The 19,392-nt window shown below is 35.4% G+C and overlaps 2 protein-coding genes across 2 annotated transcripts; one reads left to right on the plus strand and one right to left on the minus strand.

Annotated features, from left to right (window-relative positions):
* Positions 1–351: 351 nt before the first annotated feature.
* LOC140764603 (sodium/calcium exchanger NCL1-like) lies at positions 352–11,183 on the minus strand. The gene is made up of 7 exons (XM_073103248.1): positions 10,708–11,183; positions 8,418–8,606; positions 5,912–6,093; positions 5,051–5,196; positions 4,704–4,971; positions 3,250–3,552; positions 352–736 (listed from the first exon to the last, which is right to left on the minus strand). Exons 1-7 carry the CDS (start codon positions 11,093–11,095, stop codon positions 488–490), a joined length of 1,725 nt encoding a protein of 574 aa, XP_072959349.1. The 5' UTR covers positions 11,096–11,183; the 3' UTR covers positions 352–487.
* Positions 11,184–16,080: 4,897 nt separating this feature from the next.
* On the plus strand, positions 16,081–18,652 carry LOC140765093 (uncharacterized). The gene has a single exon (XM_073104009.1). The coding sequence runs from the start codon at positions 16,223–16,225 to the stop codon at positions 18,455–18,457; it is 2,235 nt and encodes a 744-aa protein (XP_072960110.1). The 5' UTR covers positions 16,081–16,222; the 3' UTR covers positions 18,458–18,652.
* The last annotated feature ends 740 nt before the right edge of the window (positions 18,653–19,392 follow it).

The following is a 19,392-nucleotide window of genomic DNA, read 5'->3' on the forward strand; positions in this document are numbered from 1 at the left end:
TCAAATTGTAAGCCATGAAAGAAACATATACAATCAAATTAGTGAAGTTCAGGGACAATTTTGAAAATTTAAAGTTATATTTTAAAAACAGAAAAATATTATTCCATGCTTTCTAATTTATATAATAGGGAGAACTAATATTCTATGATTAATCTAGGAACTAATAATATATTAAACAGAAAAAAATTTTAAAAAAATCTGCTTAAGATGCAACTCCAGCAGTAAGCGTTGAAGTAAAATCTAAGCATGGAACTCCAGCAGTAAGTATCAAAAATAATTTTAGTTCTTGACCATATCTTATTCCAGATAACAATACATAAACTGAACAGAACTCATCAGCAGAAATAGGCAAAACCACAAACAGACCATTAGTCCCACAATTTTATTTAATTTATATTCAAATGCATCAAAGAGATGAGAAATGGGAAAACAAAAGGAAATTTGTACAGGAACCAAACTACCTTCAAAGTGAAAGCCATGCCAGTTCCTATGACCAGCCAAAAACGAAGTCAAGGACATAGACGAGAACAAGAGAGAAGGGGTACAGCATGTAGGCTACGAAGCAAGTCCATAGTGGGAATGTGGTCCGGAAGCTGGTAAAAAGACCCATCACAATGCAAACGATGAGAATGATGAGAACTTCAGATGAGAAGTCCCATGTCAAGTGCCTCGTATAAACAAGAGCCAGGAACACAGCCAAGCACAGCGTGTTATTCATGGTTACCCCACCGTAAATCTGCAGCGTAATCAATGAAAAGTTAGATGCTTCACAGTTAAATCTCAGTTTCTGAAGTGTTGATCAACAGGAAAAAAAGAGAAAAACTTGAAAAATTGTTTGTTATTTTTCATAACTCAAATGATGAGATATCTAGAAACAAGCTACTTATGTCATTAACAAAAGATGTACATAAGAATATAAGATTATATTCCATAAGAAGGAAGCACATTTTCCTAGTTCTCATGAAGAGTTTGATACAAACATAAAACCAAAGGGGGCTAAAATGATTACAGGACAACATGAATTTATTGCTTTAGCAGAGACTAAAGGTTATATAGAATCTGATATTAACTGAGGTTCATGGATATATACAAAGTGAAGGATACTCCAGAAGAAATATAATAAAAGCAGTCATTTACATCAAAAAGTGCAAGAGGTTTACTGATAAATCGCCCTAAGAGATGCAATTTCTACTTATTTCTTGGAGTAAAATAATTATCATCTCTCGGATGGCAATTGAGGAATACTTGCACAGGAGCGCCAAAAGAATTGTCACATTCCTATAATCCTATTATAATATAGGACCACAGAAGGACATTAAAGGTTATAGTGCACATTAAGGTTAAAAAGTTACTATCCTGCAGCTACCAATGTTTACTTAAAAGGATTTGAAAATAAATAAGTTAATTAGAAATAAAAAATTTATAATTAGACCTCTGATAGTAGCGTACTAGCATGTGACATTGAGATTTGAGAAGTGATTACATGCCGAGTGCTGACTCCTCTTTTAAGAAACTCAGATCTAGGTCAACTTAAACTTAATACTTCAAGTCAAATGATGAGATAAATAGCCTTCTCTGGCATTTCTACTATGAACTTCAGAATATTTTAATAGCAAATATAGCAATATAATTAAGCCCAAATAGTTGGGATTCACGGCGCCTTGTGGTTGTTAATTTCCAACATAGCAATCAATGAAGAGGATAAGAGCAATAATTCTTCTTTCCCAAAGTGAGAAAGTTTTCTTATCCAATTATTCTCTTCTCCCATAAGCATTACCCTCAAAGTTCTGAGTATCGATTTCAAGATTGAGATAGGCTGCTTGAAAAAATAGTATGTTACCGGCCATATCGGTTGTATTGGCCGTTCATTTTGGAAGATTCGGATTGGGGAATGGGATCAGCCGATACTTCAAACCATAATTACCCTAAATATGCTACACATTCTCCACTATTTAGTTCTATTTTGTACTTAACGTGTTATGCTTTAAACCACTTTCCTTGAAATCCAGTGGCTCTAAGATAGCTCACCAAATCTTCACATTCCCTAAATCCCTTCAAGTTTATGTACTAAGTATTGTGCTAGCTTCACATATTGCTCATGCAATAGATCACATGCAAAATTTGGCAATCTAATGTTGATCGCAGAAAAAATTAGTAATTTGGGCTTAGATAAGTAGCAGAGACCTAGTCATTCCGAAAAGAATACAGATACTACTAACTACTCAAGGATATGAAAATTTGTCTGACCAATTTATTATCAAGTATCTTTCTACATTAAAAAGGTGTCCATTGGAAACCTGCTGGAGTCTTCATGTTGACAATATATGGCTAACTTTAAGACCTGAGTGTTTTGAAATGACTGGAGTGCATTTTGGAAGTTAACAGAATTAAATCAATTCATAAAATATTAAAATCATTGCAGGTTAAGAAGTTTCTAATGCAGATTGTGCAGAATGATCTCTTCATTCTGTTTGTCTAGAGCTGCTGGACGTGATAACAGCACTTCAGTAAATTGAACTCCAAAATTCTCAAAAGCAAACAGAAAATATGCGTCAATAACTTGTCGACAGTATAAGTAGATGAGAGCTACGATGTGATCTAAAAATAGAAGACCAGTAGCACATTCAGATGACTTAATTGCCTTAAACTGGAAATTGGCAGTCTGAAGTCTAAACAACTTAAATCTAACAGTTGCATAAGCTGCTTAGAGACAAGCTACAAATATAGGGTGACCAGATGGCAAATGACAACAAGGTAAGAAAAATAGAAAATTAATAACATACTCTTTCATATGCCCAACCAACTATAGTCATTTTTTCATTCCAAATGGTGGGGCTCCAAAGGGAAAAAGAACATCCACAAGGATCGTTCTAATGGAGGCATGGTCCTGCTAATGTGAAAACAATAGCAAAAGCTAAAAATATTTAACTGCCTATGGTTTGACTTATGCTGTACCATGAAGTAAGATATCTAAATGTAGACAGAACGACAAGACTTTCATGAAGGAAGCTCCTACTTCCTGTCAAGTGTCAACAGAATACCCCATAAATCAAGAAAACAACCAATTACACTTGCAAGAAACTTCAAATGACATGGGAAATAGAACATTACTACTTTAACAAACGACAGGAACTATACATGATATTTCACTAATAAAAGGTAGAAGTGGATATAAATGCTTTTATCAGTTAAAAGTGAACTCTTCAGTACTACAGATGAAAGTGTCAATTGAGAGGTGTGAGAACAAACCTCAGAAAATGTCAGTGACAAAGTCCGCTTCTTCTTCCGACTGGCAAAAATAATTGCTGAGACAGCCTCACTGGAGTTAGTAGCTAAGGGCATTGCAATGAAAGAAATGAAGAAAGAAGGTATCTTCGTAGCAAGTGAGAAATTGTCAACAGCATCTACAAGTGGATCTGCGAATACAGCTGCCATTATGGTGCCCAGCAGCAAAAGTAAGATGGCTTTTATACAGGTCGAGGTAGGATTATCAATACTTTCTACAACCTCATCATCCTTATCAATCAATACATTATGTTCATCCCTTGTTCTCTGCAAAATTTAAAGGATTTATAAAAATATATTAATCTTGCAAGATGAGCCAGAATAAGAACAGGACTTTCTAGGCCATATATCCAAGGATCTAAGTATCAGTATCAGTATCGATATCAATATCGGTATCAATTGTCGGAAAAAATGTTATATATCGGCAATATCGCCTGTTTCAGCCACTGTATCAGCCGTTTATGTTTTGAAATACTTTTTAATTACTTAAATTCTAAAATTTGTTATAAAGCAGAAAAATTTTAGAAGTTGAGGAAAATAAAAAATAAGAAAATTTATACTACTCACATAAGATAGTAACATAATATAAAGAGTGAAAATACTATGAATAATTACATCTAGACCTTCTAAAATGTTGCTCATTTCTACATAAACCTCCTAATTTATTTTCCTTTAAAAAAGGAAATATGATTGTTGTCGCATGATTAATTTTAGACATTCTAGGGACTATATTACTCTTTCTTTTTGAGAAAAGAAAAAGAGCAAAGTTGAGAGTAAAATAGCCATTTAATGTTTTCCGTTGACATCATTAGAGGGGTGAAAGATTTTTCATAGTTTAGAGGGTCAATGTGTACATTAAAGAAACAAGATAAGGGGGCGCATGCAGAAATGGATAATAATTCAATGAGTCTTACTATAATTATCCAAACTACTAAGATTAATATCGAATTTCGGATGCATTTGAATATCTACATTCGGTGCGTAAATACCTATGTTCGATGTGATTATCAATCAACAAAGATGGCAGGAAGCCTCTTGCGGGTGAGACTAATAACCACCTTTGTAATAGAGGTGTGCATAGGGGTGTTAAAAGAAAAATAAAAGAAAGGGTCAAGTGGAGAAAAATAGAAAGGAAAAGTAAAATTCGGCACCCAAGACATCAAAAGATCAAAATTAATGTACAAGTTATATTCAAGTTAAATGCAACATGATATGTTCCACATATAGTCCACATAAAAGAAAAATTCAGACTTTTGTGTTTATGGCCAAGACAGCCGACACAACTGATATGTATTGATCAATACTATGCCGAAACCAAGAAAAAAATAGTTTTGACCTTAGTTTCAAATTAGTAAGAGCTGATGCAGATATTTATCGGTCGATAATCATAACCATGCATATATCATGAAGCAAATTACCATATGAAAGTCATGCAGGAACTTTCTTGAGTAAGCACCAGAATTTCCAACGGTACGCTTAGCGTCTTTAAGCCATTTTGAGATTCCCTCAACAAACTCCCCTTCTTCAATGCTAGAATTTCCTGATAAATCAAATTCTTCCATCACTTTATCTACAGCATCATCCTTATCCAAGTTGATCTCTTCAAACTGGATTCCAATAATAAATGCATGTAACTCAGCACGTGATATCATTCCATCTGAATCCAAATCCATTCTATGAAATAATCTGCAATAGAACATATTAGAAGAACGATAACGATGTTATACATCAGAAAAAAGATAAAAGAATGAATGAAAAAGCTTACTTTTTTATGACAATAACATTTGGTGTCCCATCATCATGAAGCAGCCGTCCAAGAGCTTCTTTTTGAGCATGCTTTAGAATTCCAGATATCACATGTTTAAGTTTTGCATATGCCAATCTTCTCCTCTGAATCCATGGCTGGAAAACCTGGTCACGAGTAAATAAAGAGAAACAAATGAATATGCGGCTTGTCAAAGAAGATAGAGCGTTGACACTTATAATGAGCTGAGGTATCTTCCATTATGGCACTACCAACATAAAGAACAGAAAACATTAATGTCAGCAATGAAGCAGATGAATTATGCAAATTAATATGTGCATGAAAAGATACTATATGCAACTTAAAGAATGGCAAGATCAAGATGAAGGATGTGCTCAATTCCTATTCTAGATCTTTGCCCCCATGTCCAAATTTTACAAATTATTAAGCATATTTGTACTCAGTGTACAAAGGACTTGCTTAGGTAAACATATTCTGGAAATGGCATGAACATCAGCATCATCCTTAATTTAATTCACAGTAATAGTATTCATATTTATATTTTACATGATTAATATGTATCACTTCAAATAGCATGTAGTGATAGCATCTAAAATTGCAAGACATGAAAAAGCCAAACATCATTATGAATCACTTCTTGTGGAAATCTATGGTAGAAAAAAGTACGAATTCCATGCCAAACTTTGGCACATCTGCAACTAACAGATAACATAACACAATAATCAAATTGCAAATAGAAAAGTATCAGCACCACAGATAATATAAAAAACAATGATAAGTCCTAAAACTCCAGCTTATGTGAGGCTACCATATTACGGCAATAAGCAAGCACAAGTGCAACATGTGAGGCTAACCGATTACCTGATATAGACAATACGCAAGCACAAGTGCAACTGCAGCTATGAGAGAGACCAAAACTGCTAAACGTTGTCCAGAAGGAACCTTGAAAATTTTTGGTAGTTGGACAATAATAAATGGAACAACAGATATAGCCATGATCCTTGCTGCATAGCTAGTTTGTATGTCAGTCGAAACACCAGATCCTGAAAATCATGGAAATCCTTTAACTATGTAGCCAGAAAAGAATTAGTCAATACTACATCCCAGAAAGAGACAAGTCAATGCTGCATCCAGATAAATCAAATTTATGCGAGACTCAAAATCTTTTAAATGTTAAGAAAAATTTAATTTTGCCCCCTGCTTTTTATTATAAATCTTTAAAAAACTTTCAATTTAACATTAACCAAACAGAAGCAGATGAAATGACCTTTTTTAATTAAAAAAAAATATTTTAAAATATAACTTCTGAAATGCCAAAATTGCTCATGACACTTTACTAATTTGGTGGTTTTCTCACCCGTGGTTCATTCCTATCACTTTCTCTCCTTTAGGCAAGGAAGAGTCCATTAGGAAAGAAGAAGAAGAAAAGGATCATTTTCCGTTTTGTAAGAATGAAATTTCTCCTTAGTATGGAACTTTTCTTCATAAATTTCTTTTTAGAGATCAAGAGTCTATCTCGGGTTCTACCTTCATATTCTACCAAAATGACTTCTTCTCTTAGTATTCTACCTTGTTGGAGATTATTTCTTCTATTAGTATTCTATCTTGGGAGAAGTTCTTTTTTATTTTAGTCAAATTGGGTTTTACAACCAGTATGGCTATCTAAGGGTATCTTAGTAATTGTAGTACAACAGGTTAATTTCACTTGAAAGCTGGTTAGTCTGTGTGATGAAAATTAATGGCAGAGGTTTAGTAGATAATAAATGTAAAAACCAGGGGTTAATTTAGATAAGTGAAAAAGCCAAAATAAAAATAAGGCAAAAAAGGAGAGGGCGAAATAAAATATTCCCTAAATGTTAATAACAGAATGCAAAAGGCAATCAATCAATTTATGAGAAGGCAGCTGAGGTTACATGTAGAAGACAGTATAAGACAAGAACATGATCCAACTGTTTTCAGAAATATTAGATACCAAGCAAATTAAAAGAAAAAGGAATTCAGTATAAGAACATGATTTTTATATGCATTTGTGTACAAAATTCACTAGACATCTTGTGGAGACATCAACATATGTCACATAAAAAGATCGAAGTTTTGAAATATGTGTGGAAAACAACATTAAGTGGTAGCATTATGAAGAATCAAGCATATACAGCTACTGATGGTACTAGTGAAAGTGCACTTATGTTGAAGGAAAGAAATAAAAGAATATCCCACACGAGACTATGCAAAAGCCAAAACTACATAACATGGCAGATTTGAGGATAAGTCAATCAAGTGGGCAACTAGAGAAATGCTTTCACACAGGAACACAGGCATGAGTGTGTGTGTGTGTATTGTACACTTTACATTAAATCATAATCACTGGTAAAAAGATTTAACACTTCTCCCCACATAGGATTTGCTGTGCAATCTAGTCAGAGCATGTGCAATTCCTTCAAATAGTCCAAGAATGTGCAATAGTACCCAAAGACAAGATCTGTTAGATATATGCAGATCATTGAACATTACTTCATGAAAGTATAAGATATATTACTAAGAATACAAGAGATGACAGAGAAAAAAGATCTGAAATATTGACAAGACCATGGAGAACTTTTCAACCCGGAGTTACTTTGGAAGTAGATATCCAAAGTATGGGAGCAAGTATAAATTTGGCATCTAATGGGTTTGGACAACCAAGATATGACTGCTGAGAATCTATCTAATTTATGCCACAATCCATCATCATTAGACATGAAAATTTTGAAATACTTATCTTAAGAAAAACCAGATCACTCAACCTATTTGTGTGTTGATAATGCGTAATGAATAAATCAGTCATAGACATGGACATTGATCTAGCTAGTTCCTAAGGTTCTCAAGGCTACTCTTGCTTAGTGGCAATTGTAAAGTTGTGAAGTACTAATATTTGTCCCTTTCTGATATACTTAACTCAGTTTCTGCCAATTATTTGCAGTAAAGATATTTCAGATCAGCCTCATATTTGAAGATCAAGAGCTGCAAATTCAAGAAGTGCATGCTGCTGCTTCAGTAGTATGACCATTTAGCTTTATATGAAATAATTCAAACATCAATAAGTTTAGTTTTCCCTGAATAAAAAAATACATAAGAATATAAGTTTCTCCTTCAGGCAGAAGAATAGCTGTCATTCTTCACCTTTTTTATGAGCTCTTGCCTTCTGTAGGTACTATGTACTCCACCTTAGTGACTCGTTAAGTTCCCAATTATATGACAACTGCAAAGTACCTTATCATGATCTGCTGAATTCCAACATACTATTCAACAATAAGGAATAATGCTAAAACTACCACTTAGCTGCATTACTCTGAAAATGAACACCATGTAGAGGGAAAAGAAAACATACCAAAGAGACTGAAGCCTTTTGTATTTTGTGAATCTATTGAGGTTAAATTTTCTGAAAGGTCGCACTTGCCGACAACAACACAAGATCCCCATAGTGTTGTTAAAAGCATGACAGTTGATCCAGCAAGCAATCCCATGCCAATCAAGACCTGACTTTGAGCAGTTTCTTTACTCCCAGAGAGACCAGAAACTGAAAAGTATATGCATACTAAATTAGCTAGTGTTCCAGAGTTGCAGGATTTATAATTCTTTGTCAGAAAGATCAAGTTATTATCTAAAGGAGGATTTTAATTTAAATCAGTTCAAATAATATGTTTTCTGGATAAAAGAGAGCTGAACTTTACTGCAACAGAGTAATGCATATTCAAACTTCATGGTTCAATAAATCAGCTGAGAGTAAATCCCAGAAACATCATGAGAGACAGTTCTGGTACACAAAATACCTACTTCATCACATATATCTGAATGTCCCTGATTCTGATGATAGAAGCCAATCCACACAAACGTAATATAAGAATTTGGCAATTTGCTAACTTTTCTCACAATAACCTAGTCTCATAAGAAAATCGTCTGCATGACTGAATCACGTATGGCATGTTTAAGTTTAATTTATGTGACATATCATCCATTATGTCCTCATCTTAAACATCCATGTGGTTTATCATATAGCTAGCCAATAATGGAAAGTAAGAGGCAAATGCTAGTAGTGTGACCTGGCGGAGAGATGGAGATTCTTCATATTTACTTCATGGTAATCTTAGGCCCAACCACTTCCACAAGTGATTGGGTCTTACCACCCAACCAAAAGGTTGGCCGTATGGACATGGAAAGAATTTTCTTAAGAAAATGAATTGTGCTAAGTACGCTGTGAGTAGAGTTGACCCGTTGTGGCATATTTCTATACAAGGACTGGTCTAATTTCCTAACCTAATTATCATTATCGAGAAGGGTTGGCCTCACTGTTCAACATATTATAACCTAGCTCTTGATTTAAGAAAATGAAAGTTTATTGTAATCTTCAACTCTAATTAAGTATCTGTACAATGTCACAAACCTTTAAAGAAATAAAAAAGAAACAAAAGTGTATACAAGAGATCAGCACAATTATCATCTAGTATTACACAGTCGCAGTATTAGCAGGGCCATCATTGTTGCTTACGAAAATGATGTTTACGAGAAAATGCCAGCTCAAGTAAGATGACAATTATGTCCATGTTGTATCCCTTTACCGGTCAATTCCCAGCTCAGCTATACAGGGGCATTTTCATCATTTCAGAAAAGGAAGTACATCTTGTTCCCTGCTCCTTAAATATCACTATCAAAAGATGATCCCTAACAATGAAAGAATATCTTTTGCTTAACTAGCAGACCAAAAGTAAATTCCTTAACTGAACCAGAGAAAAAGAACTAAAGATAAAGATGGCCGCAATATCTAACAAAAATTTCAAAAAGTAAGAACAAAAGGGGACTTTTTCCATTATGGACCCTGCCTAACGTGCTTATTGCTATTCACACTTTGCATTTTAATTTTTTTTAAGAAAATTACATTTTTAACCCAGATTTTAGTCCTAAATTTATTTTACCTATAATTGTACTTATGTAATTTTACCCATTATAGGCTACACAAAATAAAACAGTTTCTTTTTTCACGTATTTATTCAAATCACGTTGTCGATTTTAAACATGTTCATTAGTTATATAATTGAAAATTAGATAAAAATATTAATATATTTGAAATAAGACCAATTATATATTTTTTTAATTATAATAAATACAGTAAATAAATTTATGTTCTTATTTTATCTTTATAAACCCAATTTATATTATTTTAAATATGTTAAAAATATTTATTCAATTTGTTATAATTTTATATCTAGTAAATATCTTCAAATACGACATATTATTTCATAAAATATAATAAAAACATAATAATTTCAGTTTAGATATAACTATAATGAGAGTAAATTAACACAAATAAATATAAAATCCAGGAGTAAAATAAATTTAGAGATAACCACAAAAAATTTGATATAATTTTTCCTAATTATTTCTAATTCGACCTTTGATTCTCCCTTTAAATCATCGAAAAGCACTTGTGTGGTCCTTACATTTGTCAGTGGATCACTAAAAACACCTGATCGAACAAAAAAGGTGAAAGAAAAGAAAGAAAGGATGAAAAAACACAAGAAATAACACATAAGCCAGGATACGAAACTAGAGAATTAGAAAACAGACGACAGCAGAGAGAAAGAAATTAATAAAGAACAGAAATCGGAGCTTGAAACCCTAACCAAGGATTAGTAATGCATCTGGCAAAGCCCCAAGAATGGGAAGGAAGAGGCCCCCGACGATCCCAGGGCCGAGGATCTCAAGGAGCATCTCGGATCCCGACGACAAGCAAGTGGCGGCCTTAAACATCAAGAAGCCATACGCCAACACGAGGAACAAGTTCCCCACCACAGTCGTGGTGCACGGAAGAAAGCCATACGTCTGCTCGCACCGCGTTGAGTTCTCCCCACCTTGCCGGAGGTGGAGGACATGGTGGAATCCGGCGTCGTCGATCCCATCGGAGATGGGGAAGTGGGAGATCTGACGGCCGTGAGTGGATCTGGAGGCGAGGAGAACGAGGACGAGGAAGAGGAGGAGAGGGAGTAGGAAGGGCTTGAGTCTCCGAGCCATGAGCTTCGAGAAGTGTTGGAAGAGAGTAGAAAGGGAAGGCACAGGAAGGGAGTGGAGATCGGAGACGAGTATTATCAATTATGGAACGGAAAAGGACTAAAACTTACAAAATGACCCCGCGAACTCGAGAATTTAAGATTTAATAAGGGGAATTTTACGAATCACACCCTATATTTATTTATTTTATAATTTACACTTATCTGAAAGATTTTTCTTGTCTAACTCATATTTTTTTCATATAATTTTTATTTAATCCTCTCCGGTACCAACAAAAATATATTCTATTATAATATATAAAATAATTTATAAATATTTGAAATTATTTATATTTTCGAAAGAGAGAAGTAAATATAGTAACGAGAATATATTAGTAATTTAATTAATATTAGTTAGTTAAAATAACGATAGAGTATTAAATAAGAATTATAAAGAAAAAATATTCAGATTACAAATGGTCAAATATGAATATAAATTATAAAATAATTAAAATATAAGATATAATTTATAAAATATAAATAAAATATAAATAAAATATAGTATATAATTTATAAAATACCCTTTAATAAGTTAGTTTTCTACTTGGCACCCCGGCCACATGTCATTTTGTATTTATTGCAGTTTACGTCCCATACTTTTACTTTTCTTGACGGTGATATTATTAATTGTTCGGATTACAAAATAAGGTCCAAAATAAAGCATGTCCATTCTTTACAGATGCGCTCATTAATGGCTAATAAAAAGTATAGGGTTTAAATTTAAAAATAATGAAGAGACTGGGAATAAAGTGTAATAAGAATAAAATGCATGGTTGGAATGACAAAAAACCCCCGACAAACGGACGCGAATACGCGATAGTTGCGCTTAGAGTGGATAAGAGGGAATCAAACATTCCCTCTTTCCTTTCTCAAGACTTCATCCCGGACTAATAGTATCCAAGAGTTACTCACTTTTACGGTCTCATTGGCATTAATATGATCTCTTTGGGTTGCAGAATTCGTTCCCTTTTGTTTCATTTTTATAATAGGGATTGCTCAATTTGGTTTCCAATTATATAGACTAATTCAGAATAGTCGCGACGTGATGGGATCTTAGTCGATACCTATTAGTTTAGTATATTTCCTTCTTTATAATTAAAAATATTAATTATTGCGAACACTCCCCTGCATTCGTTAACACTCATTGGCCTTCTCTCAGATAACCTGTATTATTTGTGAGTAAAGAATAACATGCATTATTCTTTAACTGTTTTGACTTTTAGTTCAAGATATAGATCTACATCCAGATTCTTTTAAAGATATTTTATAAATCACATTTTATATTTTATTTATTTCATGATTCATATTTCGTTTTTGATAATTTTATAATCCAACAACTCATATTTTTTTTATAATTCTCATTTAACACCTCGATATTATTTTGACTAATTGATATCGATCAAATTATTAAAATCTAAAAAAAGCATGATTAATTATTTTATATATTATAATAAAATATTTTTTATTAATACTATTTAAATTAATAAAAAATATTAAATAAGAATTATAAAGAAAATCTATCTCTTTAGCTGTCTGTCGGTAGACGACCCTCTCTCTCTCTATCTCTCTCTCTCTCTCATTTGGCTCTCTTACCCACCCCAAAATCGAGCCGCCGCCTCCCCCACCTCGTTCCCCGCTCTAATCTCTTCCTCCTCTTTACCTCTACTCATCTCTCGTCCTCCTCTTTACCTCTACTCTATCTATCTTCCTCCTCCCAAACAATATCCACTCTCTCTCTCATTTGGTTCTCCCTCAGCAAAGATGAGCTGAACTAAAAGTAAGGTGATAGAGGTGATATTTTATATGAGATTAACTTTGTACTAATATTTGTTTGCATAACGTATCATTGTATATATTGGTAGGTATTTTTAGAATTATATTATTTATAAATTTGATGGATTGGTGTAGTTTGTGCGGGTCAAACTAGATTTTATAGTTATTTAATATTGCTCCGTTGTACATAATAGGGATTCTTGTGCAAAGAATTTATTTAGATTATAATATAAATTATTTTTTAAAATATTATATCTTGAGTATAAGTTTATTTGTGTTAACGTTCGTTTATCTTGTCAAGTGCGCCATGCATATACTATGAGATGCACGTAGCTAATACGTGGGTGTTACGCTCTTAGAGTCGTTTGATTTATTATATTTAGAAATATATGTGTAATAAAAAATATAAGATACATGTTTCTTCAGACGTTATATCTAGAAAAATAAATAACTTTTTTAGTTGATTGTATTTCATAATGATGTATTTTTAAATACATGTTTGGTTAGTTATATTTCAGTAAATAAATATTTAATTAGAGGAGAATATAAGAGATAGAGGGAAAAAAAAAGAATTGAGGATGGAACGGAGACTGTAGGAGACAGATGGTTTGGAATTAGATTGGGAGTGAAATTAGAGGAAGGAGATGGGATGGTTATGGGGTTAGATTGGGATTAAAATAAGAGGAGAAAGATAGATCATGTTAGGGATGGCAAGATGAGTCTTTTGGTATCAAGTTAATTCAAATGGGTACCAAAATATAAAGAGTCCAATTAAAAAACAATTAAATAATAATTTTCGATTAGATAATGTAGCATTCGAAAAGCTTTCAACTAAACAACATCTTATAATATAAATTTATGTGCAATTGATAGGCTTTTCTATCAAAAGCTAGCATAGATATTTGCAAAAGTGAGAAATTAAGATGAAAGAAGCATTCGAGAAAATTTCTTATAGAATTTGTTATTAATAATTGTTTGTTGTAAAATAAAAGGCATTCTAGTGTTTTATATTCAGAGGAATCGTATTTCAAGAAATTATATATAGTTGAAACTGTAAGTGGATTAAGTGAAGAATGAAAATTTAGAGATATAATCTGAATTTTAACCTAACGAGAACAGATTAAATTATATTTTCTCTTTAATTAAATGAGTTAGATTATGTTCAAAATAATCTTGAAACCAACTCGTCAAAATAGGTGAAGAAATCTTGTTCAATGGTTCATACTAGGGATGGCATTAAGAATAAGTTGGATTATATTCGATTTGGGTCAGGTCTAGTTTAAACCAACACAGATACAACTTGTTTATGAAATGAGTTAGAATATTAAATACAAACACGATTAATTTATTAAACAGTTTACATGAGTTATAAACGAGTTATCATATTACACATGTTATTCAAGTTTATATAAATTATTCGGAGTTATAAGCATCTTTATTTAGATTATAAATATATTTAGATGATAAAAGAGTTATTAAGATTATAGTCAAATAATCATGCTATAAATAAATGATCAAATGAGGCAGATCATATGTACTTATGATCGAACCCAATTATATATATAAGTACAAATTTTTTATCTATAATTATCTAATATGAATGATAGTATAAACCAACTACTAAAGGGAATCAGAATTATAGATGGATTGTTTTATTGGCATCAGCCCTAGCGCTCTGCTAAGGCTTAGTTGCCGTCTTCTTCCCGTTGGTTAAGGGGTTTATCTTGCCGACCTCCCCTCCTCTAGCTGGTGCACTAGGGGAGAGGCTTTCTCCTCCAAGGTTATTTTTCTTCCCTCCCTCCATTCTCTCCATTTCTTTTCTCTCCCTCCTCACTAGATTAGGGGTTAGTTGAGTGAGTGGGTGGTGGTGACGAGCTGCCTAGGTTATGCCCATCACCTCCTTCTTTTCTAACTTTAGACCTCCTTAACTCTATCGATTTCTCGCTATACCGTCTCCTCGCCCTATCTTCGCTAGGATCTCGCTGCCCTTTCTTCTCTCCTCCCTCTCCGTTAGAATCTCATACTCACTATTGCAGCCTCTAACCTAGCCATCCCCACTCCGGTCATTGTTAATGGTAGTTTTTGGCCCTTCCTGTTGTTGTTTCTTTGGTTGTTGCCGTCTCCGGCTTGTCAAAACTTTAGGCTATGACCTACCCGATCTCCTTTTATCGTCATTGCCATCCCTCTGCCTTGCACCATCCCTTTGTCGCTACTGCGGCTACTGTCGGGTGGTGGATTTGCCATGGCAGTCGTTAGGTGGTTGTCTCTTCATCATGTAGTGGTCTTGCTGCTGGACTAGCCATTGTCAAATAGGTGCATTATTAAGGTTCTTCTTGGTGACTAATTTGCTATGGTGTTTTGTTTGGAATTCTATTTTGATATTTTGGTCGGTCTCTATGCATGTTGGTCTATTTTGGCTAAGAAAAGTCATAGGATGCTAACCCTTTGTTGAAAAATGCTAGTAGTTTAAAGTCTTTTGCAACTGTTTCTTCTTTGTGAGGCAGCTTCAGTAGGTCAAGAGGGATGCTCATTCTAAAGCCGATTCTTTATTAGCTCCGTTTCAATTTTCTACGTGAATACTTTTTTGTTACATATTAATACTTTCCGTTAATTATTAATCAATCCTTTTTTCAGCCAACATTGGGGCTTATTACTGGTTTTTATCCTATCTTCCATTTTTATTTGTGTATCATATTGTAACTACTATTTGAAGTTTAATGAATCATTTATCTACATATATTTAAAAAAGTAAGATTGTACAAATCAAAACTAGTTAGGTATAACGAGAGGTAATTAAATATCTGTACATAATTCATGGTGTCAAACTCGCCCCGCTAAAACCTCGGCTAACTATTACTCCTTTGTTGTTGAGATTCTCTCGTGCTAATCAACCACCGATGTGAAGATACCTGTCATATCATTTTAGATATTTTTCATGTGTTAATTTTATAGATTCTATTTTCTTCTTTCACTGTCTTAAGAAGACTAATCAAACTGCTAATCAGTTAGCCCATCTAAACTCTAAAGTAGGAGAAAATACCAGTTTTTTATGATAATATAATTTATCTTTTTACGAAAAAGAAGAAGTAAATCTCCTCTCCTTATGCGGTTCCTATTTAAGATCCTTTTAGAAACTGAAAAAGAAAAGGCCAAAGAGAAAATAAATTAAGAGGGAAAAAAAAAGGGTTAAGAGAAGTAGAAGAGGGTAGATTTGGGCTTCCTCACACCTTCCTGGGATCTCCTTCAGTTTAGTCGTCGATCTGCACATGGACATCCCCTAGCCTCAGGAAAAACGATCCCATATAATAAAAACCCTCCCATGCCCAAAAGGAGGAAGAAATCCACCAAATCCCGCCCATCCAAACCCAAATCCAACTCACCAGAACTTCCAAATCCATCCCCCGAACCCACGATGCTCCTCGACGAAGAACCCCAATCCCAACCCAAACCAGAAGAGGTAGAAGAAATCCTACCCCCACAACTACCGGAACCAGTGGAAGACATCGCCGTTAACGAGGAAGAAGGACCCCAGCTCATGGACATCTCCCCTGCTCCTGCTGATCCTCCTCCTCCTCCTCCTCCTCTCCCCGACGTCGCCGCCGTCCCCGAAGTCCCCCAAAACCCTCCCCAATCTGTCCGCAAGCCCCCGGGCAAGCGCAAGAAACCCTTGTCAGAGAAGCAACGCGCCGCCGCCCAACAGAAGCTCTCGCTTCTCAAGGAGAATCTCCGACCTGTGCCCTTCGCCCACGCCTCGTCTCCCGACCTGTCCAAGCACGAGGCCCTCTTCCGCACTCTTGGGCTTTGGGAATTTGCCCACCTCCACCTTGATCAAGAGATCCACTCAGACCTCGTTGCCCAACTCATCGCCTTCTACGACCCGCCCAATCGCCGCAGCTTCGTGAATGATCTGCGTATCTCGGTAAGCCGCGCGGATCTTGCCCGCGCTCTTGGACTGCCGGTGAAGAAGGAGAAGGTCGGGGAATCCGCAGGAGACGTGCAAAGGCAGGAGCTTTTTGCGTCGGAGGAGTCGGCGGCAGCGATTTTGGAATTCATGTCGGGGTTTATGTTGTTTCAATTCCAGGATGATGCGTGCATTCTGCCGACGGAGGTTGTTGCGGCCACCCAGATGGTGAAGGAAGGGCAGCCACATAAGGTGGACTGGGCTGGCTTGATGTGGGGATTTGTAGAGAAGGAGCTCTTGGAGGTGCCCAAGTCTGGGGTCTGCTACTATGCTTCGCACCTCCAGCGTCTGATAAAATTCCAGCAGCTGGGGTTGTTTGAGCAAGCTGAGGCCAAGCTTGAGCCTGTCCCCGAGGCAGAGAATTCCGTGGAGGTTGCAGTGGAGGAAGAGGAGGATGATATGGATGATGGTGATGCAAGGTCCAAAAATTTGGAGGATTTGCACGATGTAGGTGTTGAGAATCATGAACCAGGGTTGAGCTTGGGGCTGAGCGCCCATGCCAATGTCGTGGATGGATTCAAGGAATGCAAGGAGGGAGAAGAGATGCAGTGGAGGCTTGTGGAAGAGAAGAATGGGGATATTGATCATTGCTTCCGGCGGTGCAGTTCAAGTGGCTTTGGGAGCATGGAGTTTGAGAATTTGAGCAAAGGGGATGTTGAAGGGAGGGAAGAAGAAAGGCTTGATGGCTTTTCTGCAAAGATGGATTCTTTGGAGAGGTTGACTTCAACAGACCTTCTACAAGCAATGGAGACGGTTCATGTTTCTTACACAGCACCAGAGAATGTCCGTGACCCATCTTCTAGGGAGTTTTTGGCAATGGGGGGTGATACCCATAAGAATATGAGTGTGGATCCTGGCCCTGATGGTTCTTTCTTCTTTGGAAATGATGGTAAAAGGGAAATTGGGGAGATTGATGATGAAGATGAGGGTGGTTTTCATCACCATTTTCATCCAAACAGTCAATCAAAAAGGATGCGTACTGGTGCAAATTGGGAATATGCACAGCCGTCAGATTTTGATGCTTGCATTGAACAGATGCAGTGCTCTTTAGGAAAAGCTAAGATGCTTTTTGTGGAGAAGGAACAAGCATGCATGAATGCACAAATGGAGCTACAGTACTTGAATGGGGTTCTCCATCAGAAGGATCAGATTATCCACTCTCTTGAGAAGGCAAGGATGGAAGAACAACAGAAGTGGCAGATGGAGCTTTGCCGCTTTGAGCATGAGCTCAATGTTATGGCCCAATTAGTGGTAGGGTATAAGAAGGCTTTGAAGCAAACTCAAATTTCTTTTTCTGACTACAGAAAAAAGTTTCCGCAAGGTGATGAGCCTCTTTATAGTGATGTTGCTGGTGGTGGTGGTCTAGTTCTTAGTACCAAGGAGTTGGAAAGAGAGCGGTTGGAGAAAGAGGAGAAAGTACGTTGTCTAGTAGTTGAGATGATTGATGAGTTTCAAAAGGAATGGCTTGCTAAGTTGGAAGATTATGTATCGTGCCTTGCTGTGCTAGAGAAGAAACTAACAGATCTTGATGGGGAAATTGAACTTCTCAAGGAAAGTTTTCTGAAGTTTAGTGCTTCAGCTACTTCAGAATGAGTCTTCTAAGGTATGTGCAACATAGGACTTCACAACATATCCTCATATTATGGTGTAGCATCTAACTGTCTTCTGCTAAGAACTTCATGTATGTGCACATTGAGGAAGCAACTTAAATGCTCCATCATGTCAAAGCGTCAATTAAATTAATATTAAGCTTTATCCGGGAAGTTATAGTTGCTTCCCTTTTTGATCCTTGTTTCTTGCAAATTTATCTTACTTGCAAAGTATTATTGTTTTCCTTCTCTGTCTGAACTATCATGATGTCATCCTGATCATCGATTAATAGTCCAATTATTTACGCACATAACTAATAATCTACTAACTTATACTATTTATTTGAAACATGTTGCTTTATAATATAGTCTGCCATCTGTCTAAATCCGGTTCATATATGTTCGTAGTTGTATCTGTTTTGAACATTTATGGTTTTAAATTTTATTATGCACTTAATAATTGTATCTGTATCAGCTGTAAAATATGGATATGCTGTGGCCACCATCTGATTCATATCCAATCCATTTCCATACCTAAATCTCTTATTGATTTTGCTAGCATCCGTCTATGATGAGATTTTGATTGAAAGACTATTTTCTAAGATTCTCATTTTTCTTTATTCTCCTAATTTTAGATCTTCTATTTCCTTTATTAATCCTAATAATGTAGACTCCATAAAATTGCCATTGTGAGATTACATTAGATTTTGCACAACTCCTTTGTCCGGAGAATATGACCTTCTAAACTAAGAGCTCAAAATTTGGATACAACTTAAAGCTCAGAGATGAATAAATGAGCCAATTTATGATCTATCCAGATTGACTCCATGGGTGACTCTTTTTTTGACGCCTAATGTAGACATAGTAGATGCTTTACTTGAATCCTTCCCACTTCTGGGGAAGCTGAGTGTTTCTTTTGGACTTTTGGTTATTCTCCTT

Source organism: Typha angustifolia, chromosome 8 (assembly GCF_048772165.1).
Source record: "Typha angustifolia cultivar Huaian chromosome 8, ASM4877216v1, whole genome shotgun sequence".
Taxonomy (NCBI): domain Eukaryota; kingdom Viridiplantae; phylum Streptophyta; class Magnoliopsida; order Poales; family Typhaceae; genus Typha; species Typha angustifolia.